Below are 26625 nucleotides of genomic sequence, written 5' to 3'. Positions count from 1 at the left end.
CTAGGCTCTATACTTTTATTATAGTATAATAATACTATATTATTATGATAATACTATATCCAACCTCCTCGGGTTGGAAGAAATAGAAACTCTGAGAGGTACTTTAAGCCAAAGATGCAGAGGTATGGGGGTGTGTGTGTGGCTAGAGACTGCTTCATATAAACCTGGGCCATCATGACAGGCTGGGGGTCTCCTGTGAGAACAAATGAGAGACCACTAAAAACTATCTGAGTCAGCTGCTGTGTCTGGCTGACTGTCCTGGGGCCACAGGGTTCCTTGCTCACTATCTCTGTGTCCACATCCATGGTAGAAGGTTGCTGTCCTACTCCATCTCACTTCCCACAACCACAGGTGACAGAAGGGTGATTCCAACTCCAGTCTTGTGTCCCAGGAGAGGATCTGATTGGTTCAGCTGTGTATCTCCCATCCAATCAGCTGTGACTGGAAGGTGGGGGTAACAACTTGCAGAGGTGGCTGATGAACTCGATCATTGTAGGTGGGTAGACAATTTTCTAGGAAGGAGCTGCCCACAAGGCTTAAGTCACCCCAAAAAGGCCTACTCACCAGGAGTGACATTAAAACCAACAGTGGCATGGCCAGACACCGTGCAATGGTGTGGACACTGGCCAGAGCCCTGGAGTTTTCCCCAGGTTCCTGTGGTAAGGCATGCCCTCTTCCATTGGCTGGTTGTGGTGAGTGAATGAAGGCAGTACTGTTAAGTCCCCAGACTTTGCCTCATTCCATATGGGACAGGCACATTTTATTTAAGATTTTGTTTATTTGAGAGAGAGAGAGAGAGCATAGATAAGCAGGGGGGAGGGGCAGGGGGAGGCCAGGGAACCCAACATGGGGCTGGATCCCAGGACCCTGAGATCATGACCTGAGGCTGAAGGTAGATGCTTCACCCCAAGCTGCCCAGGCGCTCCTGAGACATGCATTTTAGATTCACGTTCAGATCCTACAAGATCCCTGTGAAGGGTCCTTCCAGGGTTCAGCTAACCTCAGGGCCTCCTACGGCCTGCTTCTGTCGCCAGGATAGCACCCCGGGGAGCTGGCCAGGACACAGCACTGCGTGACTATCTCCCTCCCAGGTGTCCCCTTCCTGTGTGGCCGGGAGGGCACACTCAGAGCACACAGCCATGTGGTGGCCAGGCAGGCAGGGCGTCTTCTCCGAAGTGGGCTCTGCCTCCCATCACTTCACACAGCTCTCCTGGGCGGCATGAGCCTAGCCTGCACTCTGGTTCCAGGCGGGTGGGTGGGCAGGTGGGAAGGCAGATGGAACGCTGGTGGGAACGTGCTAGCATTCTGGAGGCTCTGGGGAGGCCTCCCGCTCATCAGCTTGTCTACAGAGGGCAGGGGCTGGGTGCAGATCCCGAAATCACTTGTGGTTAGATCCAGCGGCTCTAACTCTCCAAGACCAGGTGTTTCCATTCTAACTGTCAAACAAAGCACGGGAGAGAGGACAGCTGCCTCCCCTGATGAGCAGCTGCGAGCCAGAGCTTCGTTCCCGGGGGTCTCAAGAGGCTGTGCCTACAATCTGTGCTGCCACCACAGGGCCACGATCTTGCACGTTTCCGAAGCAAGGGCTCAGCTGCCCGCTTCCTCCATCGCCAACCGCTGCTGCGGTCACCTCTACCCCCCGAGAGGCCCGCGCGGCCCCGACGGCGAGGCGCCCGTGTCCGGCGGGGGCGGAACTAGCCCGCGAGCCGCGAGACTGGTAGAAAGGGCCGCGCGGCGGCGCATGCGCGAGCGTCAGTGCGCATGCGCCCGGGCGCGTCCATCTCCTGCCCCCCCAGCCCCCGTCCTGATGGTTCCGCCCGCGGGGGGCGGGGCCAGGCGCGGCGGGAAAATCGGCGCGGAGCGCGGCACGACTTCCGTCCCTCCGGGTCGCGGTTCCAGTCCCTGCAAGCGCCATGGCACAGCCCCGCCTCACCGACTTCTTCGCGCGCCGCCGCCCCGGGCCCCATGCCTCCCGGCCGCGCACCAAGGCGGCTTGGCGCACCCCGAGCCCCACCGAGCCCGCGCTCCGCGCCCGGGTCCGCACCCCGGGCAGCAGCCGCAAGCGCCCCCGCCCGCCCGCCGAGCCTGCGCGCGACCGCCCCGCGCCCCCCGCGCGCCGGAGGCTGCGGCTGCCGGCGGACGCGGTGAGGGGGAAACTGAGGCGGGGGGGTCTCCGCAGACAGCAGGGCGCCGGCTTGCTGGGGCCGCCCTGAGAACCGAGCGCCAAGGTGCGGGGGGAGGGGCGGCTAGGTGTCCGGCCTGCCGGCCAGGGTGGGGGACGAGGCGTCAGGGCCTCGGGCTGGACTGCAGCACAACCGCGTTGGCGCCGGCAGCGCGCCTTCTGGCTAGCTGGGGAAGTAGGAGCCCTCGTTCACCTCTGGGGTCCTGCCCACCAGGTCTCCCGTCCGGCTGCGCCGGCTGTCCCTGACGCCCCGGAGGACTCCTCTGACCCTTCTGATCCGGCTGCCCTGGCCGCCCCGGCTGTCCCTGACGTCCCGGACTCTGCTGACCCTGGCTCTCCACCTGACCCGGCTGCCCTGGCTCCCCCAGCTGTCCCTGACGTCCCGGACTCTGCTGACCCTGGCTCTCCACCTGACCCGGCTGCCCTGGCTGCCCCGGCTGTCCCTGACGCCTCAGATGTCCCTGCTGCCCCAGCTGCCCTGGCTGTCCCTGGCTCCCCAGAGCAGGCCCCTCTCTCAGCAGGTCGGCTGCATCGCCTGGCTGCCCAGGAGAGCAGGGTGAGGCTGGACCCAGGGCGGGGGAGGTAGAGTGGTGTGGGTGGCCAGACTGGCCAGCTGATGGCATCTTGTGTCCACAGGCCTCCTCAAAAGTCACTCTTTCTGAGCTCAAGTCGTGTCTACAGCGGGCACGGGAGCTTGGGGCTCGGGCCCAGAAGCTGAGGGCAGGTGCCCAGCGGAAGGATGCTGGGGAATCCAGCGTCCCCAAGGACCAGGGGCACCCAGCAGGGGCGTGGTGAGTCCTGGGTGGGTGGTCGGGCTGCGGAGGGAAGGCTAGGCTGGTGGGAGCACAGGCAGGACAGGGCTGGGCGGAGACTGGGGGAGGGGACTGCCCCTTCCATGGATTCCACCGACAGGCCTTCGGATCCCTGCCCTGCCCCTTGCTAGCTCTGCGCCCTGGCTTCTGTGAGATGGTGCCAGTTCTGGCCACAGGCTGTCCTCCCTGTGGTCATCATGTGCCTCTTGGAGATAAGGAAGCCAGGGTTGGGGGGCCCCGGGACTTTCTAGGTGACCAGACAAGACCTGGCAGAGCCAGGTTTGAAGCTACACGTTCTGCCTCCATCTCAGTCATGCTCTTGACTGGCAGATGGGGCGTGTGGGGGGCTTTGGGAACTGCTCTGTGGTGTGGCATGGGAGAGGCTTCCAAGCCCTGGCTCTGGGGTCTCCCTGGCCACCCTGCCTGCCTGCCGTTGGCGTGGGAGGGGTGTGGGTCTGGTGCTTCTCTTGAGGCCTGGCTCCCTCCCTGGCAGTGGAGAGAAGGCACCTGCCTACCAGCGCTTCCATGCCCTGGTGCAGCCGGGGCTCCCAGGCCTTGTGCTGCCGTACAAGTACCAGGTGCTGGCGGAGATGTTCCGCAGCATGGACACCATCGTGGGCATGCTCTACAACCGCTCTGAGACCGTGACCTTTGCCAAAGTCAAGCAGGGTGTCCAGGACATGATGCGCAAGTGAGTGGCCCTCAGGGGGTGGGGGCCTCGCCCTGCCCGGTGCGCTCTGACCCCAGCACCTTTCCTATAGGCGCTTTGAGGAGCGCAACGTGGGCCAGATCAGAACTGTGTACCCTGCTTGTTATCGCTTCCGCCAGGAGCGCAACATCCCCACCTTCAAGGATGGCATTAAGAGATCTGATTACCAACTTACCATCGAGCCAGTGCTGGACCAGGGTGAGTGTGCTGTGGCCAGGTCCACGCAGCTCTGAGCCTGTTTCTCTGTCAGTGACTGTGGATGAGACTTGTGGTCTAGGGGCTGGGTGACTGGGTGGGCCCGGCCTGGGGGCTCAGGCTTGAACTCTTCCCACAGAGGCTGGCAGGGCGGCTCCCCAGCTCACGGCCTCACACCTCCTGCAGCGCCGGCAGGTCTTCAGCCAGAATCTGGTGGAGCGCGTGCGGGAGCATCACAGGGTGAGTGGGTGGCTCTCGTAGAAAGTGTGCCCAGCTGGCCTTGGGCTCTGTACCCTCCTCCAGTGCCCCAGCCCTTCCTGTCAGCTCTTAGTCTTAACTCGCAGGACACAGGCCTTCTGGAGAGGCTGAACTCCTCCTCTGCTGCCTCCTATAGGGTGGGTGCCCAGCTGGGTGAGGGTGAGGAGCTTGGCAGGGCAGCCTCAGGCTCCAGGAGGTTTGTGATGGGTTCAGTGGGTGCCATTGGCCCTGCGGAGCACCCAGAGCAGAGAGGGGCAGGAAGTTACCTGAAGTCATCCAGCAGGGACAGGGCCCCAGTCAATGTGCCCAGGGTCACCCAGTACCCCCTGCCCCCTTTTCACATAGGCCTTCCTGGCCTCCCTGAACCCTCCCATGGTGGTGCCTGAGGAGCGGCTGACACGCTGGCACCCACGCTTCAATGTGGACGAGGTACCTGACATCGAGCCAGCTGAGCTGCCCCGGCCACCTGCCACGGAGAAGGTGGCCACCGCACAAGAGGTGTTGGCTCGTGCCCGCAGCCTCATGTCACCCAGGGTGAGACTGTGTCCGGGATCATAGGGGCAGGGCAGCCCAGCGTCCACGTGGGCACCGACCAGCCCCATCCTTGGCCACGCACTTCGTGGGGGTGGGATGTGCCCTCCCTGCTGGCTAGCTTTGCCCTGGGGCAGCAATTATTTGCCCTGATGCACAGGGCGAGCTTGGGCTGGACAGACCAGTGTCCACAGGGACGGGGGAAGGCTTCTCTTCATAGACCACTGTCCATGTGGATGGGAGAAGGCTTCTCCTCACAGACTGGTGTCTACGCGGATGGGAGAAGGCTTCCCTTCATTTCTCTTCTTTGCCCTGCCCCAGATGGAAAAGGCCCTGAGTGACCTGGCTCTGCGTACAATCAAGCCTAGTAGCCCTGGGGCCCCCAGCCCTGTCCTGCCGGCCACCCCACCTGCGACCCTGAAGGGGGTGTCCCAGGACCTGCTAGAGAGGGTGAGTGTTTGGGGTCCTGGAAGGAGGGCCATGGGGGTGGCTTTCCACTGACTGTTCCCGGGCTCCTGCAGATCCGCTGCAAGGAGGCACAGAAGCAGCTGGCGCAGATGACCCGACACCCAGAGCAGGAGCAACGGCTGCAACGGCTACAGCGGCTGCCCGAGCTGGCCCGCGTGCTGCGCAGCATCTTTGTGTCCGAGCGTAAGCCTGCACTCACCATGGAGGTGGCCTGCAGCAGGATGGTGGGCAGCTACCCTGCAGCCATGAACCCCGGTGTGTGCAGGGGTTGGGGCTGGGCCCTCTCAGCATCCCTGAGTCCTGGGTGAGGGTGGGCGCCGTGGATTTGCCACCTGCCCCATGATGTGTTTGGAGCATCTGTGTTGTGGACTGGGTGGGCACAGTGCTCTTGGGGTCATCTCCAGCCTCTACCCTATGACCCAGCCAGTCCCCTCTGCAGCCCCATGGGACTTCAACTCCTTCCAAGCCAGGGGTGGCTCCCCCTTGGGGATGGGGGCTGGCCTGGGGCTCATTGTGGGGGGCTCAGCTTTCCAGCGAGGCTGTTCTGGGTCCCCTTCCCCATCTACTCATACAGACCAGCATGGTGGGGGCTAGAGCAAACGCTGGGCATCGGGAAGGCCTGCTGACAGGGCTGGGTACCCGTCCCCTGGGGTTAGCACCACTTAGCTATGTACACACCCCAGCCTCACATATCCCCTGTCTGCAGGAGAGATGGAGAAGCACATACGGCTCCTCTCTGAGTTGCTACCTGACTGGCTCAGCCTCCACCACATCCGCACAGACACCTACATCAAGCTGGACAAGGCTGCTGACCTGGCAGGTGTCATCATGAGGCTGGCCCGCCTTGCCCTTGCAGAGGCAGCACTGTGAGCCTTGCGGACACTGGCCTCAGGCTCCTGGTCCGCCCGCTGTGTCCATTTTACTCCCATTAGGAACACGATGCACTTTCCTCCCTTCTGCATTCCCCACTAGGCTTTCTGGCCAGTGTGGATGGTAGGCCTACCCCAGAGCAGCGTATCGTCATTAAACTGGTTTCTGTTGGGGACTTTGTCTTGGCTGTTGGGGGTGTAGAAAAGTGGGGTATGGGAGAGGTGGCCTTGTGGTCACTGGGCCAGGCAGTTGACACCCCCTAGACATCCACGTAGGAATCCAGGGTGATCCAGTGGGCTTGGTGCCCCCCTAGATCCTTGTAAGAGGCAGGCAGGCTGCGAGACCAGGGTGGTAGGCCACTGGCTCTGAGGATGGAGGGAAGGCTCTGGAAGCCAAGGACATGGTGTTCCTGGAGCCTCTGGAAGGAACTAGACCTGTCAAAACTGACCAACACTTCCAGTGCCTAGAACCCTAAGAAAAGGTGCTTCTGAGCCACCTTAGTGGGTGGGACTTGTGAGAGCAGCAACCAGAAAGCAGCTTGGGCAGTACCGAGTCTCTGCTCCTAAGGACAAGACAGCTGGCTGAGGACAGTACCACAGACAGGCCCGCCCAACCTGCCAGGTGGGATTCCTGCACGTCCTTGCCCTCAGGCCCAGATCCCACTCCTCCCTGGCACCTGGAGGAAGAGCAACCAGTGTAGCAAAATAGTTTATTCATCCTCTCTGTGTTTGTACGTGGAGCTGCAGGGGCTTGGGCACTTCCAGAACCTGCCAGAAGGGCCCTGAAGGTGGCCTAGGCACTGGAACAAGGCAACTGTACAAAACCGTTACAAAAGTGCAGGCAGATGGCCGGTGCCCCCCAGCAACCAGCCACCAAGTTGGAACTTCCATCTGCCAGGCTGGGGCCCATCACTCATACTGCAGGAGAGAGAAAAAGGGGACAGGGTCCAGCTTCTCCCTGCCCTTCAGTGATGTCAGCTCCACCAGGCTCACGCACTCCAGTACCTTGGCCTGCAGTTGGCCCAGCAGCTCACAGGCTGCACGCATGGTTCCTAGGGTCAGCAGGGGGCAAGAATGAGGCCCTGCCTAGCTGGGGCCATCCAGCCAGGGGAGGGAGTGGGTAGGTACCGAGGCTCCCAACTGCCCATGCAGGGTCTTGGCGCTCCCTGGTAAACTAGAGTGCTGGGCCCCAGTCCACTTCTGCTCCCACTCCCGTGACAGGGCACATTCTTCTACCCCTAGCAGCCGTAGTGCCAGGTCCTCTTTGCTAGGGGGAGACCCTCACCTCCAGTGGCCAACAGATCATCCACAACAACCACCTTCTCCCCCGGCTCCAGGGCATCTCTCTGGATTTCCAGCTGAGCCTGTGGACAGGAAGCAGAAACATGGTCTGCACATCTCTGGGAATGCCCCTGGTGTGCAGAACCTCGGAGGGGACAGACAGGAGGCCAGTCTGGGCCCTGGTTCTTTGGCTGTGTGAGCCAGCCTGGTCTCCCAGACACAGATCGAGCAACAACCACGGTCATTCCCAGCCCACTCACCTTGCCGTATTCCAGTGTGTACGAGGCAGACACGGTGGGGCCGGGCAGCTTCCCTTGCTTTCGGATGAGCACACAGCCTAAGCCGAGTTCCTGGGCCAGGGAGGGGCCAAACAGGAAGCCTCGGGAGTCCAGGCCTGTTGGCAAGAGCTGGGGTGTCAAGGGGCAGTGTGACCCAGCAGCATGAAGAGCCCCATGGGCCCATACTAGGGAAGGACAGGAAGCCTTTGCAAAGACAGCAGGCTCCTAGGTTTGTTGGCTCCAGCCAGAAAGGCAGTGGCATCCATCCTCTTGAGGACATCGACCCAGTACCAAGTGCAGGGACTGGGAGCCTGCACAGGAGATTGGGAGCTGGGGCCACGGAGGAGGTATATCCTGTGTGGGGGTGCAAGGAGCTGTGCGGCTGCTGGGTTGTTATCTGTCTTCTCCCCATAGTGCTGCCTCAGGTATCTGGGGAACAAGTAACTATAGAACAGACCCAGATGCCCCTTAAGCATCCTTCAAAGCTGCATCTGCCCGAAAGGAAAAGTGCAGGGCCCCCACCTAGGAGGGCCAGGGGATGGGGCTCATGCAAGGCCAAGACCTGCTGGGGTGCTCCCTGAAGCCCCATGCTGGGGGATGACCCACAGCTCAGTCTACACTGCAGAAGGGGAACACCACCATTCTTGGCCTAGTGGACTCTTGGCCAGACACACCCTGGGAGAGTCAGCCCGGTCTCCACGTGTCCAGGGCTGAGGACCTGGGACTTGGGGTGGGGGAAGGGGGTGACCTGGGCCTGGGCTGTGCCACCAAGGCTGGAGGGGAGGTCACCAGCTAAACACTGATGCAGTGCCCAGCCTGTCCCCTGAGAGCTGGCCCCAAGCAAACGCTGGGCGCCCCTCCAGTGTGCGCTCTGTTCAGGGGAGAGGGACACCCCTGCGGCGGCAGGGGGCGGGCGGGACTAGGGCGGGAGTAGGCGGGTATGCCGGGGGCACGCAGCGGCAGGGGGCGGCCTGGGGCACGGCGGAGGCGGGGGGCGGGCAGGACTCCGAGAGGGGGTCCTGGGGCACGCAGCGGCAGGGGGCGGCCGGGTCGCCGGGAGGGGGGACCCCGGGATTCAGGCGCCCGCCCACTTGCCCACGATGTAGTCGATCTTGCCGCCGTGGGTCTTCCTCAGGTGGCTAGCCAGCAGCTGGATGGAGGCGCGGAAGGAGTCGGGGTCCTTCAGGAGCGGCGAGATGTCCCTGGCAGGCGAGGTTAGGTTAGGCCGTGTGAGCCCAGGGGTCGGGCCCGGGCTCGGGCCCCGCTCACGCCCCCGCCCCTGCCCCGCCCCGCCCATCCGTCCGCGCGGCCCACGTGGCTGGCCCAGCCGCACCTGAACAGCACCCCCGGGACGGGGAAGTCCGGGAAGCTGCGGATGCGCCGCGCCACCAGCTGCAGCTCGGGGTCCGCCATCGCGAAGCCAGCGCGCGTCGGCGAACCGCTGGCCGCAAGCTGCGCCGGGCGCACGGCGGGGCGGGACGGGGCGGGCTGCTCTGCGCCTGCGCGGGGGGCGGGGCGGGGCCCGCCGCTCGCGGGGTTACCGTATTTCACCGAATCTCGGGTGCCGGGGTGGTGGAGACGCGAGGGCTTTTCTGTACCCTGAAAAGAGCGTCCCCGCCGAGGGTGGTCTAGGCGGGCCGGGCGGGGCCCCGAGGGGCAGCCGGGGAGGAGGGGTGCTAGGGCCGCCGCCACGCCCCGCCTCCCCGGGGCCTCGGGGCGGGACCCCGCGATCGCAGCCCGGCGCGCTCTCCCGACGCCAACTTCCGCGAAATGCAGCTCTTAAAAAAAAACAACACCTAAAATGCTCGTTAGTTTATTCGAATGCTTTATTCTACTTCCTCCTTCGTCATCTCCCCAGTATTACAAGGGCGCAGCTGTGGCATCGGCATCAGTGCGGAGACACGAAGATCCCCACCCCCCGCCCCGTACGGAGCGGGGGCGCGGAGGGTCGGCAGGAAACACCCGCGTCCACACCCGCTGGAGCCCAGGGGCAGAGGGTTGGCAGGGCAGCTGAGGCACCGCTTACCCCCGGGGGCCCGGGGTCCGGATCCTTAGGAAAGTGGGAAATCCAAGGTGCCCTCCGTTCCCCCGGGGCCGGGGAGGCCTTCCTTGGCTGTGGCCAAGATCGCCTCCCCAGTCACAACCCACCATCGTGGGGTGCAGGGGGCCTCTGCATAGGGCCAAGGGGCCAATGCAGGACAGGTGGGCCCTCTAGGTCCTGGGATGGAACCCAGCACATAAGAGGTCGGCAGGCCAGCAAGAGGGTTCCGAAGCTCCAGGGCCAGGTCTTGGGCACCAGTAGCCGTGCAGGTCCCGCTGGGGTGCAGACGAGGTCCATTTGGCATGGGCAGGGCAGAGGGCAGCTGGGGCTCTTCCAGCATGGGAGCCCTGGGGCCAGAGTCCTTCTCCCTGCAGGATCTGGTGGGCCCAGGGGCAGAGCCCAGGCCTGGCCTGAGCATCAGCCACTGCTAGTGGGGCCAGGAGCACTTCTTGGGGGTGGACTCCGGGGGCGTCAGGCACTTCCCTAACTTTTCACAGCCTGGGGGCGCCCAGTTCTGGCAATGACAATTAAGAGAGAACATGAAGTTATTCTAACACTTCTGGGCTTTGCAGACTCCCGCCCAGTCCCTGTCCTCCTTGGCCTCAGGGCCCAGGAGAGGAGCAGCGGCCAGGCTGCTGCCTGCCCCTTCTGTAGCACCACTTTTCAAGACAGGCTGACCCAGGAGGTTGCTCACAACCTGCTCAAGATCCTCCATAGAAAGCTCTTTGGTTGTCAGCTGGGGAGAGCTGGCTGGCTTCTGCAGTGGCTCTATGGGGTACAGCCCCTCGGCTGCACACTTACTCTATATAGCCCTGTTTCTCCTGGCACCAGAGACAGATTCATGGACATCCCTGTGCCTTGGCAGGGAGACTCAGAATCACCCTGGGGGCACTCCCCTGAGAGGGGGCCAGAGGCTGTTACTGCATTAGGGTATCAAAGGCAGGGAGAGTCCCGGGTGAAGCTGTCTCCTACTGTGGATGGCATCACATGGCACTGGTGGCTCCTGCAGGGTGGGGCCAGTCATGGGGGCAGGGCAAATTTTGGATAAGGTAACTGTTCTCAACCTTTGAGGCAGAGCAAAATGACAGGGTGTGTGCAGCAGGACAGCTGGCTGGGGCTCAAGGGCTGTGACTGACTGCAGGGCTGATCTTGTCAGAGACCAGAGTACCCCATACCAAATCCTCATCCTGGCTGGGCTGGCAGGGGTTCATGTGCGAGGAGGGTAGAGGGCAGAGGGCAGGACCTTTCCTTCCTCCAGGTATGGTGAGGACAAAGGGCTTTGCACACACGTGCACCCACCACGTTCACACCCATGTAAATCACACAGCGCTCCAGTGGCAGTGCTCACTCTGGAGTGTGGAGGCCAGTCCACACTGCTCCAGGCTGCTTGCAGGATGGAGAGGGGGGTGTCCTGCACTCCTTCCGGGTCCAGGGGTCAGTCAGCTGTGGCAGTCCCCACGGTGCCCAAGGGAGGGCGGGAAAGGACGTGGCCACCTAGAGACCCAGCCTGGGCCTGCAGTGCATTTGCTGACCTAGGAGGAACTTGGGGTTGGGGACAGCTTGCTTTCACAGGAAGATTAAAGCCAGGACTTGGAGTGGGCATCAGGGGCTCCTCCCTGGGCCAGGGGAGGAGTGCTCTCAGGCTCCAGGGATCAAGGCACCTGAGGTCCTGAACCAGGGTCCTTGCTGTGCCACTGCTGTGAGTTCAGCACCCGGACAACCCCTGCTGGCTTCTGCCCCCAATGTCTTCCATACGGAGCTTCAGGACACAAGGCTCCAAGGTGTGGTGGCCCTGGCTAATGAGGTAGCCTTGCCCGCCCTTTAATCATGCTTAGCACCAGGAAAATGCTTCCAATGCCTGACTCTATTTTCCTGGCACACCCCCTCCACGCCCCGTCCACTCCACGCTACACTTTGACTCCCCACCCCCCCACCAGCAGGCTGGATTCCACAAAGCAGCTTCAAAGGTGCTTAGCTATTCTCAAAATTACAGGGCAGGTCTGGGGAATGGGGTGCTCGGGGGCGGGGCTGTTAGGCTGGGAAGCCAGGCTAAACCATCCTAAGAGTGCTCTGTGGGTTCTGGGGTGCATGTGTCCCTGATGAGACCTTCAGGCCATCAAATGTGTGCACACCCCACATGGGTGTGGCTTATCCAGCACCCGCAGAGGAGTCAAGCCCCTCCTCCACCCCCACGCCAGGTCTGCACCAGGGCAGCAGGAGGGAAGCAGGGCTCTAGCCTGTAGCCCCAGCAGCCTCTGAAAGCGTGCTGTCTGCTGGACTCCTGCCCCACTGCCCAGGGGCCAGAACCTGCTGCAACCCTAGACTGCTCCATGTTGAAAATATGGGTGATGATCTGGGGTGTGCAGACTTCATGTAGCCCTGGGGACACCCTCCCCACATCGGCAGCCCGTGGCACGTCAACCACTTACCATGACTGCCCGGTCACACACATTGAGTTGGGGCTGTCCAGGGATCAGGGTCTTCTGGTGCTGCTGGACAACGGGGGTGACCCTTTGAAGGACATCCAGGTACTCAGTGCTGGCAAAGCTAGAAGCAAGAGTGTTAGGTCACTGAGGTAGGGAGGCCCAGGCAGGTTGGGAAGGGGCCTGGGGGATGAGGGACCCCTCCCTGATGGAGATGCCAGCCAGCAGCCCCCCACCACTCTATTCACAGTGGGGGTCCTGCCCAGGGTCAGGTGTGCAGCTGGGAACACTCCCCACGCACGGGGCTGCAGGCACAGTGGCCAGGACTCCTGCCTCGCTGTTCAGGCTCTGAGCCTTGGCCGGCACCGCCGGGGGCACTGCCAGGGTCAGGGCACCCTGGAGCAGACCCAGATCTCTACAGGCTCCTGGGGCCTTGCCAATTTCTGGGGCCTTCTGGCCCAGATTTGTGTAGCAGGAGCAGCTGGTCCTGTCTTGCTCACCCTGGTCTCTGGGCCTGTAACGGTGCCCCTCCCAGCTCTGCCCCGCTCAGCAGACCTTCCACCGTGTCCTGTAGGCTGTGCTCACAGCACACACCACCTGCAAGCTTTTCAAAGCCTGTCTCGAGGCCTGTGTGGAGGCCTGTGTGGAGTCTTCCCCCGATTCTGCAGCCAAAGGCACTGGGAAGAACAGGGCATAAGCTGTGTTCAGCAGTCTCAGGGCCGTGGTGCAAGTGCATGTGGGAACCCTCCTGAGCTGGGAACCCTCCTGAGCTGAGTCTTCTTCCCAGAACTGTGTCCCACTCTAGGTCTGGATTTCCTTGTCTGGAGCACGGGCACCAGGGCTGCCATGTGTAAGCTCTGGGTGATCCTGGGGCCAGTCAGGCAGCTGGTAGGCAGAGGGACAGCACATGGCACCTCCAGAAATGGCCCTGGCACCTGCTCCTGTGGTCCTGCTGGGTCTTGGCTATGAAGCTACTTCCAGGGGCAGGCGGAGGGCTTGGACTGCTTCCTCCCAACCTCCTCCTGGCTCAGCCTGATTCCTGACCACACTTGTACCTGCCTCTGGGTTCCAGACCACGAGGGGCTCCCAGCCTCCCGCCATGAGTGTCCTGGAGCCTCCATAACAAATGGCCACAGACTGGGGCTTAGACAAGCAGAATCTCTTCCCTCCCAGGTCTGCAGGCCAGAGTCTGAGACCCAGGCAGAAACGCCCCCTCTCTCAGAGGCTCCACTTCTGCCTCTGTTTTCCTGTGGCCTCTCCCCTGTGTCTGTGGCCTGTCTTCTGCCTCCTGTGGATACTCTCATTGAATTTGGGGCCACCCTATTCCAGGACGACCTCATCTCCACCTTCATCTTAATTACCCCCACAAACTCCCTCTTGCCAGTAAGACCATGGATGAGTTAGTGGATGCAGGTGTGGGGGACATCTGTTTCCTTCCCACAGTCCTGGGCATCTAAGCTGGACAAAGGTCCCAGGATGTGTCTTGAGTACTCTGGGTGGCCAGACTGGGAGGGTGAAGCCCCAGGGTGGGTCTTTCCAGGCTGGGGCTTCCTGCCACATACAGTGGTTCTCGTCCACTCCACACCCCCGACTCTCAAGCCCCCACAGCAGCTACCCCCGAAGGCAGCGTGGGGTGGGGGTCATGTGACTGGGTCACAGAGACCAGTGGAGTGGGAGACATGGATGGCAGGCCAGGGCAGAGGCGGACACCAGAGGACAGGCGCTGCAGACCTGTTGGGGCAGGAGGACCCATGCTTTGCTTGGTGTTTTTACGGGTCTCCAAAGCTCAAGGCATGCATGTGACTCTCTGGGAATACCAACCCCCTAGTGTGTGCCTGCAGTTAATGGGGCCTAGCCAGGGTCTTCCTGGCGCCCTGGCTCACCTGAGGGGGAACCTCTCCCCAGGGTCTCGTCCCAGGTGGAAGATTAGGGGCAGCTTCGTGTGCTCCTCCTGCGTGTGGGTGGTGACTCCTGAGACGTTCTGCCCAGGGCAGAAATCAATGCCCTGAAACAAGAGGCCGGGAGGGCAGTGAGTGCCATGTGTGCCCACACCGTGGGAGCCCAGGAAGCAGTGGCCATGAGCTCCGCAAGGCAGGCCAGTCCATCTCATGGCTGTGTGCTGCATCCCAGGATGCTTGAGTGAGCATGCGAGGGCCAAGCATGATGGAGGACGGCATCTTTCCAATGCCTCGGGCTCTGAGCTGCAGAGCCATCAGGCCTGTATTCTTGTACCACGCTGGCCTCCCTTTTTTGGGTGGGGAGAGGTGAATCTCTTTAAAATATGTTAGGAGCGCCCGGCGGGCTCTGTTGGTGGGGCATGTAACTCTTGAGCTCAGGGTTGTGAGTTTGAGCCCCACCTTGGGTGTAGAGATTGGTTACAAAAAAAAAAAAAAAAATCTTAAAAAAAGATTATTACTTAAAATAAATAAACTATTTTAGCCCATATTGGCAGCTTGACCTTAATTAACTTCCAGGGCAAAGCTGCCCCACCTGGTCAGCCTCCTGCAGCCTCCTCGGAGGCCAGGAAGAAATGGGAGGCCCAAGTGCCAGGGAACAGGCTAGGACTGAGACAGACGTGTGGCCATTGCTCCCACTACCCCCTGCCTCCCCAGGCCACCCCTGCCCTCAGGGTTCCTGGTGGGGGCAGATACTGAGCTGCATCTGAAAAGGGAAGTCACCCCATTCACCCCCTGCCCCTCCCCTCCCCTTCCACCACCACAGCAACTTCTTGCAAGATACATCCATGAAGGCCAGAGAAACAAAAGCAAAAATGAATCACTGGGACTTCATCAAGATGAGGAGCTTCCGCACAGCAAAAGAAACACTCAACAAAACTAAAAGACAACCCACAGAATGGGAGAAGATATTTGTAAATGACCCGTCAGATAAAGGGCCAGTGTCCAAGATCTCTAAAGAACTTATTCAACTCTACAGCAAAGAAACCAACAATCCAATCATGAAATGGGCAAAAAACATGAACAGAAATCTCACAGAGGAAGACATAGACATGGCCAACAAGCACATGAGACAATGCTCTGCATCACTGGCCATCAGGGAAACACAACTCAAAAGCACAATGAGATACCACCTCACACCAGCGAGAATGGTGAACATTAAGAAGACAGGAAACAACAAATGTTGGAGACGATGTGGAGAAAGGGGAACCCTCCTGCACTGTTGGTGGGAATGTGAATTGGTGCAGCCACTCTGGAAAACTGTGGAGCTTCCTCAAAGAGTTCAAAATAGAGCTGCCGTGCGACCCAGCAATTCCACTGCTGGGGATTTACCCCAAAGATACAGATGCAGTGAAACGCCGGGACACCTGCGCCCTGATGATTATAGCGGCAATGTCCACAATAGCCACACTGTGGAAGGAGCCTTGGTGCCCATCGACAGATGAATGGATAAAGAAGATGTGTTCTACCTATGTAATGGAGTATTACTCAGCCAATAGAAATGACAAATACCCACTATTTGCTTCGACGTGGAGGGACCTAAAGGGTATTATGTTGAGTGAAATAAGTCAATGGGAGAAGGACAAACATTATATGGTCTCATTCATTTGGGGAATATAAAAATTAGTGAAAGGGAATAAAGGGAAAGGAGAGAAAATGAGTGAAAATATCGGTGAGGGTGACAAAACATGAGAGACACCTAACTCTGGGAAATGAACAAGGGGTAGTGGAAGGGGAAGTGGGTGGGGGTTGGGGTGACTGGGTGATTGGAACTGAGGGGGGGCACTTGGTGAGATGAGCACTGGGTGTTATGCTATATGACAGCAAACTGAACTCCAATAAAAAAAATCTTAAAAAAAAAATGAAAAGGGAAGTCAGGGTGTGTGAGTGGTCCTGGTGCTGGGATGGCCCCCCCTCCCCCCCTGCCCAGAAACGCCGGCTACCTGGCGGATAGGATAGGATCCCCAGGGGATCCTGCTGCACTGGTAACCCCAGGGCCCTGGGCAGCTGGGCTCCAGGCTTCAGCCAACACAGGACAGGTCTAGAGAGGTGGCCGTGACCTGTGCCCATGAACCCCAAAACTGTGAGCTGGATGACACGCTTGTGCCACTCATTTCTCCACCATGAGCACCTGGAAGGCTTTCTGTAGGCACCAGTGTAGTCAACGGGCAGCCCGCTCCAACCCTGTGTGTGTCACAAGCAGCTGGTCAGCAGAGCCGTCAACATTCTGCCTTTCAAGAAAGCAGGGTGGTTGGAAACCCATGACATTCCATTTATCTGCACTGAGTTGTGATTCCTAAGTCAGTGGCTGGAAAAATACGGAGAATTGAAGATGCAGAGGGCAGTGAATAACGGAGGCCCAAGTGGGTTCCACAGCGGGTTACCCCTAACCTCCTGGGAGCAGAAGTGCTGGAGCATACGTATGGATTCAACAATGGGAGAGATCACCATCCCTGGCATGAAAACGTTGGCAGCTCGAGGTCTCGAGAGAGCATGCAAATCATCATTTGGATGCAAATCAAATAACCCTATTTAATTAAGACCCTGCTAATTAGCACAGGATTCCTCTTCCGTCCTGTGAGGGAGGCTGCGCCTGCCCCATGTGGCCCCATTCCCTCAAAGCTGGGGCCCTGTGCAGAGCTGCAGAATGGGGAGCAGGGAGCAGGGCACACCTGACCCTCCTCAGCCCTCGCCCTTGGAGCCCTGCTCTTAGGCTAACATGTGTGGGACGTGATCCGGACATGCACAACTGTACCTGGCTCCTGCTGCGCCCCACACTGCACATGGCTCTTGCCATAGCCTCGGCCAGCCCCTGCGGTGGCAAGGTCACACACCTGTAGGGACAGTGATCCCTCCCCTGCTCATCTGGCCTTGGGGTGGGGTGGGAAAGCCTGACCTAGGATGTAGGTGGGCCCCAGGGACGTGAGTACAGCTGGTACACTGCTAATAGGGCCCATGTGGGTGATCCCCAGGGATCACAGACCTCCATTCCCTGCTGAAACACACCCCCAGGCCCCTCCTTCAGGTGGTGAGCCTGCCCTAGCCGGGCAGCCCCAGGAGCTTCTGAACACAGCAGGCCCTAGCATGGGAGCCCTCTGGAAGGGCTGGGAAGAGGTAGACCTAAATCCTGCTGATGCTCAGTGCTCGAGGGGGTGGTCAGTGGCCACGGGGACGCTGTTGCCCTTACTTCTTGGGCCCTGCCCCCCTAACACATTCCCTCAGCCACCCTGACCCCTGGAGGGGGAAGGCCCATCGGCACAGTGGTGTGGGCAGCCCCTATGTGGGCCCACTCGGCCATCTTGTGTCGGGGCCATTGCCTCCCAGGGACAGACGCTCCTGATGTCTACACATGGGAGAGACAAGAATCCTGTGCTTTATCTCCCAAGACCTCAGCAGCAGTGCAGAGAAGACCAACCTGGGAGCTGCCACAGACAGCCCTGGGGGGCGGGAGTGCATCTGCTGGCCTCTGGACAAGAGGAGGGAGCACTCACTAGCCGCAGAGTGGCCCCGCCGGGGTGTGCTGAAGTGTCCTCTCCCGACCCTTCCTGGCCCTAGCACACAGTCAAGTCAGAACAGGTCACACAGGGAGCTGCTCTACCTGCAGAACTTTCCAGACTCTTCTGATACCCTATCTGAAAGAGGCTCCCCCAGCTCTTCTCAGTTTCAGCCTGGGTGGGAAGCTGGGACAGGTCTCATTTGGGCCGGGGCTGATGGGACCAGGCCCCAAGAAGTCCCAAGAGCCTGGAGAACCAGGGAGCCATGGGAGGCCTGAGCGGCTTCTGGAACCCCAGCCGCTCCTGTCCACTAGGACCCTCGAGCAGCCAACAATGGGACTGGAGATGGCCCAGGGAGCCATGCGTTGTCACGGGAGGGGCGGTGGGGAGGGAGAAGTGAGGCCATACAGCTGCCCCAGCCCCGTACTGCCAGGGTCTGGGTTTTCAGGGCCTCCTATGACCTCTCAACCTCTGAGCACCTGAAGGGCAAACTGCACGCAGCTCTGTCTGACAGGAGGTGGGCTGCCAGGTGCTCAGGTTGGCTGACGTACCTGAACAAAGGTGGGGAAGAAGAGCAGGTATGGGAGCCCTGGACGCAGGGAGAGGAGGGGACGGGTGCCCACATTCAGGGAGCCCAAGGCTAAGAAAAAAGCCAGAGGACAGGGCTCAGCCATGCTCTTTACTAACTGTGTTCTGGGAGAGCTTGGGTACTGTTACCACAGTGAGTCTGGGGACCCACAGGACACTCCTCTGGGTTCACTCCAGGTGTCAGAAAGCAGAAGAGAAGCAACAGTCCAGCTAAGCTCACCTGCTGCCAGCTCTTGCTCCTGACGGCCAGTTGGGGACATGTGCTAGGCACGGGGAGGAAGTGTACCATCCTGGGCACTGGGCTCTGACTGCGTGCTTGGGGCAGTGGCCCCTCATCCACATGAGGCACCGGGTCTGGGCATCGGTACGGGTGTGCCCACAGCCAGGCCCACTTGCCTCATCAGCTTGGGCACCAGATCCTCTAAGTCTGCAACTAACTGCACGCCGACTGGTACACCACGTCCTCGCACTCAGATGCTTTGCTAACCTAAACTTCTCTTCTTTCCAACTAATGAACTGAGATCTGGATGCTCAGAGGGGTGGGGGTGTCACCCTGAAGGCCGTGTAAGAGGCAGGGGCTGAGGCCCAGGAGGGGTAGGACAGAGCAGCAGAGAAAGCCACACGCAGCCTCCAGGACAGATGCTGGGAGGAAGATGCTGCACCTGCTGTTTGGTGGGACCAGCGAGCACCTGGCCAGGTGAGAGTAGGTGGGACTGGGACAGGAGGGGCCAGAGGAAGGAAAATTGGTTCACCTGAGTCCCCCAGGCCTCTGAGTAGGGTCAGAGCCTGTCCTGCGGGATGTCTCAGTAGGGGGAGTCCAGGGTCCTAAGGAGCTGTCCCTGTAGCTATGCCCTGTCACTCCCAGCTTCTCCCTATGGCAGGTGAGTGAGGAAGGTGGTGAGTAGGAGACTCCTGTGGCCACCAGCCCTTAGCAGGGGACTCTGGTTCTCTCCACCTGCTGCTCTGCTCTGGACAGGATGGTGGGGGGTGCAGTCCACGGCGCCCCAAGCCCCTTACCTGTCTGAACTCCTCCCAGGAATTGGTCCAGGTCCAGAAGTGGGCCTTGTACTGGCCAAGGGTGACTGCCATCAGTGTGTCTCCACGGTAATAGAATATCGGCCTGTTGGGGAGGGAGGGATGGGGTTAGGTGACACAAGAAACGTGTGGGCTCACAGTTATGTTGAAATTTTACAGAAATGACCATGCTGAGCTCACACTGGCACAAAAGTGAATGGGTCCACCAGGCTGCCAGGGGTGAGCCCCATGGTTGGTCCCCTGGGGGCGAAGCTGGTGGCAGTTGTAAAACGGCCCTGGCCTCATCTCAGGGCAGACAGCCTGCTAAGAACACCACTATCTCTGACACCCCCTCCCCACCAGGAAACAAGCTCTTGTGCCAGGTTTCAAGTCAGAAAAGACAAGCAATGCCGACAAACACCTAACAAAGCCATCTCATCCCTGCCCTACAGCCGAGGCAACTGTGTAGCTTCCAGGGCAACTGGTGCCTTTCCTGGCTACAGAACTCAACATTTCAGAATTTACATCCTTCAGAGCAGCCTATGACACTCATTTTGTTTGAACAAAACAGCAGTTGTCTCAAGCTGGGGAGCAGTGGAGTCGGGACATGAAGAATCCAGCAAATATGGACACAGGATGGGGCTGGGGTCCAGCTGTCTGGACACCGGTCACTTGGGCAGACAGGTCTGTCCTCCTTCCAACAGCCCGAGGCAGAAGGATGCTGCAGGCAGGAGGGAGGTGTTTCTACCTTGAGACCAAGACCTGGATGTGCCCAGAGGCCCTAGGTGCTGTGAATGGTCTCATAGGACCAGGGCTCATGCATCAGGATGCTCTCAAGCCACAAAGTCCCAGGGTGTCTCCTCATGTCCTCCCTCTGTCCCAAGCCAGCTGGGGGAGGAAACCTGCTTTGTCAGCCAGGTCTGGCTGTTACCTGGTGCTGGAGGGCCAAAGGTGGTACAGGGGCCAGTGCCCAGCTGGAACCTACCTGTCTGTCAGCTGGCCCCCCAGCATGACAGGTAGCAGGTCCAGGCCATCAATCACCCTGTCACTGGGCGGTGCCAGGCCTGCCAGGGACAGGCTGGTGGTGAAGAGGTCCATGATGCTGCCAAGCTGGTGGCTCACCTGAAATGACAATGGAGGTGCACTCAGGATGACTAGATGGCAGCCAGGGGTCAGGTCCCTAGGCATACGCCCTTCTGCTGCCCAGCAAGGGCACACAATCACACCCCTTCCAGTGCATGTACATACCCTTGCCCTGTCACCTTTCCATGCACCCTGCCTTTTCAGCCTCAACTTGCTCCAGGCTCTCCTGGAGCCCCTCAGGTCCTTAAAGGTCCGGCTGGCTTGTGTGCAGCTGCCACACTAACTCTTGGGACATTAGGGCTGAGTGGGGATTCCAACTGTCCCATCCCTAGTTCCCAAGCCTTCGTTTCTGTGGTGACTATGAATCGGAACCAGACAGAAGTAAGAAGATGGTGTAGGAAGAGGCCAGCGGGGTCCAGCCTAGTGGACCTGCCCTCTCTGAACCTGTCACCATTATTTTAACACTGAACCACTGTGAATTTCCCAAATCAGGTGAGAGCACAGTGGGAAAAAGAGGCCTGTGAGGCCCAGAGCATGAGGAGCTCCTTCAGCATGAGAAGGGGCAGCTAGCCAAGGCTGACAGGAGGATAGGTAAAGACTGGACAGGCAACTGATGTTCTAGGTGACCTTGGCCCAAACTGAATGCTCTAACTCCATGCAACCAGCAAGACAAATCTAAGGAAAGGAGCACTCTTGGCAAAGAACTGCCTGCTGGTCTCGACAGACGCACGTCTGCTCCCCTGCCTCTTCTGGAGCCCACTGAGTGCTTTCATCCCATCCCACCCCACAGCGCCTGTGGCCCACTCTCCCCAAGCCAGGATCTGGGGAGTGAGGGCCGGGCCAGGAAGAAGAGCTGGAGAGTCTGTTGGCAGATTTGGCCAGGCAGACATCCCCTGTGTGCATGTTGTTGATGAATCCAACCACTGCTTCCCTCACCTGGGAGGACCCCTGCCTCTGCCAGGGTATCACATGATAGTCCCCAGACACGAGGAAGTCTGTTTAGACACTGAGCACACCAGCCATGGCTGCTCGCATTGCTGGTTCTATAGTCCAGTGCGGAGGGAATGGGAAAGCCAATGTTTGATTTAAACCTTTGCAGAGAGGAGGAGGTGGCGGCCAATGGCATTATTTCATTCCCATGGCTTCTCTCCCTTGTCACTTTGAGACAAAAAGAGAGAGAGAGATAGAGAGAGAGAGAAATAAAAAGAAAGAAAAGAAAGGAGAAAGAAAGAAGAAAGAAAGAAAGAAAGAAAGAAGAAAGAAAGAAAAAGAAAGAAAGAAAGAAAGAAAGAAAGAAAGAAAGAAAGAAAGAAAGAAAGATCCAGATATTTTAGCTACCTGGAATAAATAAATGGGGAGGAGAGACTGCTGTGTGGATGGCATGGTGGGGTAGAACGGAATATCTGGTGTCCTCCTTATCAGCACAGAACAGCTGGGAGCATAGACTCTTTCTGAAACACAGAAACTCTCAATGTGCATAATGTCTTCAAGAAAATGCAATTGTCTGCTGTGGGCTCATGGCAGGAAGTCATTGCTGTTGCTACCACCACTTCCAAGACTTTACTCTGAAACAAAGTCTCCCTGCCAGGTGTGAGGGGGTGTGGAGTATCTGAAACCAGTGGACAATGACAGGGTGTTTAAATAAAGTCCTCCCATGGTCATTATAGGGCGCAGGCCTTACAACCTGTTTGCTTCAGTTTCAGCGAGTACTGTGGGACAAAGCGCAGGGAAGGCTGCACGGCTCTGTTTGATATGTTCTCCTCTCCAGGGAGCAGGGCCCAGAGGGGCGGAGGAGGATGATCCCAAAGGCTGGAGCTTTCCCTTGGGGGAGGACCCCAAGGAGACTGTCCTGGAGGGAGAAGTGGGGGAGCCAGGGGAGGAGGTGGGCTCCATGCTCCATACCTGAGGGCTGCTCCTAGCTCTACCACCTGCTAGATAGAGTTTCTGACAAGTGACTTCCTTTCCTTGGGCCACAGTTCACTAACATGTGGGACGGTGACAACAATGATGATGGTGATAGTGACAATGACAGTTGGGATGATGGTGATGATAACAATGATGATGGTGAACGTGGTGGTAATGGTGGTGAGGATGATAGTGATAGTGATGATGGTGAGGATGATGGTGACAGTGATGACAGTGCTGGTAATAACGGTGGTGGTGATGATAATGGTGAGGATGATGATGGTGATGATAGTGATAACGATGACAGGATGATAGTGATAATGACGACGATGGTGGTAATGATGGTGATGACAATGATAATGGTGGCGATGACAGGTAGTGATGGTGGTGGTGGGTAGAACATCAATGCCCCCCTGAGGTCCACATCCCAATCCCCAGACCCCATGAACGTTTCCTTACATGACAAAGAGGGAATCAAGGATGCCAAACAGCTGATCTTAAAATAAGAGGTGATCCTAGATCCTTGGCAGGGGCAGGGGGGGACAGAGTCAGAGCGACCACTCGATTGGGTGTTATCAGCCTAGATGATGGTGGGGGGGGCTGTGGGTGCCTTAGAAGGTGGGAAAGCCGGGGAAATAGATCCTCCCCTGGAGCCTCCAGGCGAAACCAGCCCTGGGATGCTGGGAGTCTAGTCCAGGACCGTGCTGGTCTTATGACCTCCAGACTAGCAGATGAGGGTATTGTGTAAGCCACTGAGTGTGACAGTCATTGCAGCAGCCACAGGGGAATGTGTCCCTCGTGGTGCTGCTGTGAGGGCTGAGCCGACACCAGCGGAAACAGTGCTCTCTGGAGCGCATCAGAGGAGAGACATCAGTTAAGAGCCAGTGAGAGGAGTGTTTGCAGACATCAGCCCTGACACCCACATTTATCAGGAGTCTGAACTGAGATGCCCAGAGAGAGAAGACCCCACATGTGGGTTCTTAGCAGGAGGTACAGAGCAAGGGGCCCTGAGGTGCAGGAGAGGCTGGCCAGTGGAGACGGCAGCACATACAGCAGGTCCAGCCAGAGGGCCATGCTGCCCAGCCCTGTGGCTTGCACCTGTGCACTGCAGGCGTGGTGGAAGCCACTCTGTCTGAGACTGTGCCTAGGGAACCAGCAGCCTGGGAGGTATTTTCTGTGGTCAACTCTGTTTTTAGAAACCCAGTGCGCTCTGTGCCCTCCAGGTGTTCATGATATCCATCAGCACACTAAGACTCTGACAAGTCCTTCAGGGGCTTAACTTAGTTTATCTCAGGACTGCCACGTTCACTGACAAGGCAGCCCTGTCACCTGAGGGCATCTGCTAACACTGTGCCTGACGTCCCCGTGCCTGCCCTATCTGCCGTTTGCCAGTCACCTCCCGGTTTGGAGGAACCGGGAGCTGCATGTCAGGGGGTGGCCGATCTGACTCACCCGGCCTGCAGGGATTCGCCCGGGCCACCATGCAATCGCAGGCTCCCTCATCCCACCTTCAAACGTGGTCTGCTTCCCGCACAGAAAGGGGCCGTTGCTACCACCTAGGGAGAGAGGGTTGTTGCCCATCAGATGTCTACCCCGAGTCCCCGGGGCGGTGCCCACACTGCTGGGCACTTGCTTTCAGGAGGTGTCCATCTGTCACAGCCTGGTCCCCCAGGGGTCATGTGGCTGGAAGGACCAGCCACAGATTTCAGACCTCAAGCTTAAGGCCAGAAGGCCTGGAGATGCTCTGGCAGTAACTGTGTCCCTAAGGCAGAGCGCCCACTCAGAAACGGAGAGCACAAGCACTGCCATAGGCCAAAGCCACAGTTGATCTCCGGGAACAGCCTGGCTTACACACTGGGGTCCTCAAGCGCCCCTGTGCGTTTGTGGTTGGGAGTCCAATTGTGTCATCCCCTGGGTCCGCTGATGGGGTGTTCCATTGGGGGTGGGGCACAGATTCTGAGAGGTCCCACCCTGTGCCAGGACATGTCAGAAGGCAGACAGCCCTAGCCAGGCTGCCTCGCTCCCAGAGCCCAGAGGAAGATCCCTATGGGACAAATGGTGACCTGTCGCTGCCAGCACCAGTGGCCTGAGGCTCCTTCAACCCCAGGCCCTCATGAAAAATTGGAGAAAATGGAACGGAGCAGCGTTTTTCTAGCAGTAACCCCTGTGGCTTGCTCCTACACGGGACCTGAACCCTGCCACCACGTGTTAGTGTGGGCAGACCCTGAGGAAGAGCAGTGAAGGTCATGTAGGACCACACACCAGCACAGGCAGCTGAACACACATGCATGTGGATCACAGAGAATAGCGAGGACAGGATGTGGCTCCTTCTGGGGGGACTCAGAGATGCTGACGAGGGTCTACCCTCTCTACCTCTATTTCTCAAGCCATGTGGTGAGTACACAGATTCTTACACACACACATGTGAACCATTCCATACTCTAGGCATGAGGATGGGACACTGAAGCCTGGCCCCGGTCTAAGAGGCTGGTGGTCACAGCGAGGGCTGGGAGGCTCTCAGGGTACCAAGTTGGGGAGGGACAGCAGAGAGAGCGGCATCCAGCATGCCACGGGCCTCTGCTGGGAGACAGACAGACAGTCCCACCCTCATTTCTGGGACCATCAGCTGTATGGGGAGAGTCTGAATGAGGACGAGGCCCTCCATGGTCGTGGAGGGCACCACCTGGCTCCCTTGGGGCCCCCGACCAGCCAGGCCCAGACTCCGTCCGACCTGCTGTTCTGTATGTCACCAACATGATTCCTTCTCAGCTTGAGACCATCTGCCCCCCAGAGAACTGGCTGCAGGAGACCCTCCCATTCTGTGTAATGGCACAGAATGCACTGTCCCTGACAGCAGGGCCCCCAGAGCCTCCCTATCCAGGCCTGTCCCCCTGGGTTTCCTGCTCCCTGTGACTTTCCTTCCAGAGCCCACAGAGTGACTCAGGGCTCTGCTGAGGCCCCAGCGTTTTCAAGGACAATGGGACAGAGACGTGCCACTGTAGGTGTGGGAGGGGCAGGGACTCCTATAGGACAGCAGGGTGCAGCCTCTGCGCTCAACAAGATGGAACAGCCTGAGAGTTGGCTAAGTAGCCTGAGCAGTCACAGCCCCAAGGAGGCCCCCTTGCTGAGCTGAGCTGGCACTCTGGGGTGGGGGGCTTTTGGAGATGGCTCCAGCCGTCCAGGGGCAGATGGTGCTCCAGGAAGCACGGGTGTTGGCAGGTGGCCCCTGCCAGTCTCCTGTGTGACTAGGCCAGGGCCACTCCCAAGTCTGTTCCCACTGGACGAGGGCCCCCGGGAAGGGAGCGGGCATCTTCCCCACTGGACAGGGCCCTACATCAGCCCCTTCACCCTCTACCTAGGGTGGCTGAGCAGCCCTGACGGAGTATTAGAGACTCAGGGCCCTGAGGGTAGCCTTATTGGTGGAGGCAAGGGTGTCTGCAACACTGGCCTTGGTTAGGAGCAGAAATGAGGGCTGCGCCATTGTCCGATGTGAAGAAAACAAATGTGTTCTCAGAGATCCTCAGGTCCTGGAGGAGGCTCAGGATTTTCCCAACGCTGTTGTCAATCTCCCGGACGGCATCCCCATACCTACAGGAGAAAGGACATTAGTGAGCTTTAGGGCTAGATGACACAGCGGGCCAGCTGAATTCAGAGGGGAGGGAAAGACCAGTTCCCCAGGTTAATCCAGGACACAGCCAACTGCACCACCACCACCCTCCTCCCGTGAACTTCGGGCTGGTGGGCAGCTTCGGAGAAGCATGGACCATCTGCCTTCTTCCGTGATGGATAATTAGAGATGTAATGACACAGAATGCACTGTCCCTGACATAGTCAAGTGGAGCTAAACCCTCCAGGTGGGGGTCTATGTCTCCACGACCAAGGACTCACCGCCCTCGTTGGCTAGTGCCCAAGAAGGGTCTGGAAGCGTAAACAGGTGCATGAGTGGCATCGATGGCCCAGTAGAGAAAGAAGGGGCGCTGAGCTGCTTGCTGCCTCTTAATGAAGTCCAGGGCTTCCTGCAGAGAAGACCCACCTACGACTGCCCTGGAGGCCAGCCTTCCCCAGCCAGGGCCTGCCCAGCCCAGACTCCCATTACCTGCAAGTACACCTGGGTGAGGTTGGCCTCCCCAGTCTTCAGGTTAATTGGAAATTCCTCGTAATATCTGAAAATAACATAGGCCCAGACAAAAATCAGAATTCTGGAGACCAAGAAAGCCTCCTTTTCCATGATTTCATAGAGCTACGGACCTTGCTCAGAAGAGGGAAATGTTGAACATATGCATAAATGGAACTGGAAGCTGGCCTTGTTCCTGAGGTCATGGGGTTGTAGAGGACAAGGTGCCACAGGAGCTCCCCCATCTGGGAGGCAGACGGGAACAATGTGAGGACAGGGGAGGCTGGAGGCAGAGAGGATGGGAGGTGGGTCTGGGGTCACCAGGGCTGGTGGCAGCTCACAGGGCACAGACGCTCTAAGCTGGCCGTGTCTGCGTGGCGGGATGAATGTGCTAGAAACCCTTGAGCCGCAATTCCGAGGAGGGA

The 26625-nt window shown here is 59.0% G+C and overlaps 3 protein-coding genes across 5 annotated transcripts in view; 1 reads left to right on the top strand and 2 right to left on the bottom strand.

Annotated features, from left to right (window-relative positions):
• Positions 1–1545: 1545 nt before the first annotated feature.
• On the top strand, positions 1546–6197 carry CDT1 (chromatin licensing and DNA replication factor 1). Of its 2 annotated transcripts, none has more exons than XM_041772910.1 (10): positions 1546–2144; positions 2397–2738; positions 2819–2973; positions 3488–3685; positions 3756–3901; positions 4038–4138; positions 4502–4654; positions 5009–5137; positions 5209–5410; positions 5862–6197. In XM_041772910.1, exons 1-10 carry the CDS (start codon positions 1914–1916, stop codon positions 6023–6025), a joined length of 1821 nt encoding a protein of 606 aa, XP_041628844.1. In that variant the 5' UTR covers positions 1546–1913; the 3' UTR covers positions 6026–6197. The 2 variants fall into 2 exon arrangements, with proteins under 2 accessions (XP_041628844.1, XP_041628843.1); XM_041772909.1 differs by having other exon boundaries at positions 4502–4690.
• A 523-nt stretch (positions 6198–6720) lies between these two features.
• Positions 6721–9076, bottom strand: APRT (adenine phosphoribosyltransferase). Of its 2 annotated transcripts, none has more exons than XM_041772911.1 (5): positions 8917–9076; positions 8679–8785; positions 7566–7699; positions 7310–7388; positions 6721–7076 (listed from the first exon to the last, which is right to left on the bottom strand). In XM_041772911.1, the coding sequence occupies exons 1-5, from the start codon at positions 8994–8996 to the stop codon at positions 6934–6936; spliced, it is 543 nt and encodes a 180-aa protein (XP_041628845.1). In that variant the 5' UTR covers positions 8997–9076; the 3' UTR covers positions 6721–6933. The 2 variants fall into 2 exon arrangements, with proteins under 2 accessions (XP_041628845.1, XP_041628846.1); XM_041772912.1 differs by having other exon boundaries at positions 6721–6942.
• Positions 9077–9391: 315 nt separating this feature from the next.
• Positions 9392–26625, bottom strand: part of GALNS (galactosamine (N-acetyl)-6-sulfatase) — a 28305-nt gene continuing 11071 nt past the window's right edge. The window contains exons 6-14 of the mRNA XM_041771885.1: positions 26183–26249; positions 25975–26102; positions 25535–25674; positions 23539–23642; positions 20084–20220; positions 19102–19204; positions 13931–14052; positions 12054–12171; positions 9392–10138 (exon numbers count right to left, since the gene is read on the bottom strand). Of these exons, the coding sequence (XP_041627819.1) occupies positions 10052–10138; positions 12054–12171; positions 13931–14052; positions 19102–19204; positions 20084–20220; positions 23539–23642; positions 25535–25674; positions 25975–26102; positions 26183–26249 (1006 nt within the window). The 3' untranslated portion in view covers positions 9392–10051. The remainder of the gene's footprint in view (positions 10139–12053; positions 12172–13930; positions 14053–19101; positions 19205–20083; positions 20221–23538; positions 23643–25534; positions 25675–25974; positions 26103–26182; positions 26250–26625) is intronic.

The sequence above is a fragment of the Vulpes lagopus genome, chromosome 10 (genome assembly GCF_018345385.1).
Source record: "Vulpes lagopus strain Blue_001 chromosome 10, ASM1834538v1, whole genome shotgun sequence".
Classification (NCBI taxonomy): Eukaryota; Metazoa; Chordata; class Mammalia; order Carnivora; family Canidae; genus Vulpes; species Vulpes lagopus.
The sequence above is the reverse complement of the archived record's forward strand: the minus strand, read 5'-3'. Positions and strand labels throughout refer to the sequence as shown.

Bases quoted from the DNA above. Each gene is read 5' to 3' on its own strand.
- CDT1 (XM_041772909.1), top strand. From the start codon at position 1,914: ATGGCACAGCCCCGCCTCACCGACTTCTTCGCGCGCCGCCGCCCCGGG. The intron at 2,145-2,396 runs GTGAGGGGGAAA...CCTGCCCACCAG, and splicing joins TGCGGCTGCCGGCGGACGCG to GTCTCCCGTCCGGCTGCGCC. The intron at 2,974-3,487 runs GTGAGTCCTGGG...CCTCCCTGGCAG, and splicing joins GGGCACCCAGCAGGGGCGTG to TGGAGAGAAGGCACCTGCCT.
- APRT (XM_041772911.1), bottom strand. From the start codon at position 8,996: ATGGCGGACCCCGAGCTGCAGCTGGTGGCGCGGCGCATCCGCAGCTTC. The intron at 7,389-7,565 runs GTGAGTGGGCTG...TCCTGTCCACAG, and splicing joins ACACACTGGAATACGGCAAG to GCTCAGCTGGAAATCCAGAG. The intron at 7,077-7,309 runs GTGAGGGTCTCC...TGCTGACCCTAG, and splicing joins TGATCTGTTGGCCACTGGAG to GAACCATGCGTGCAGCCTGT.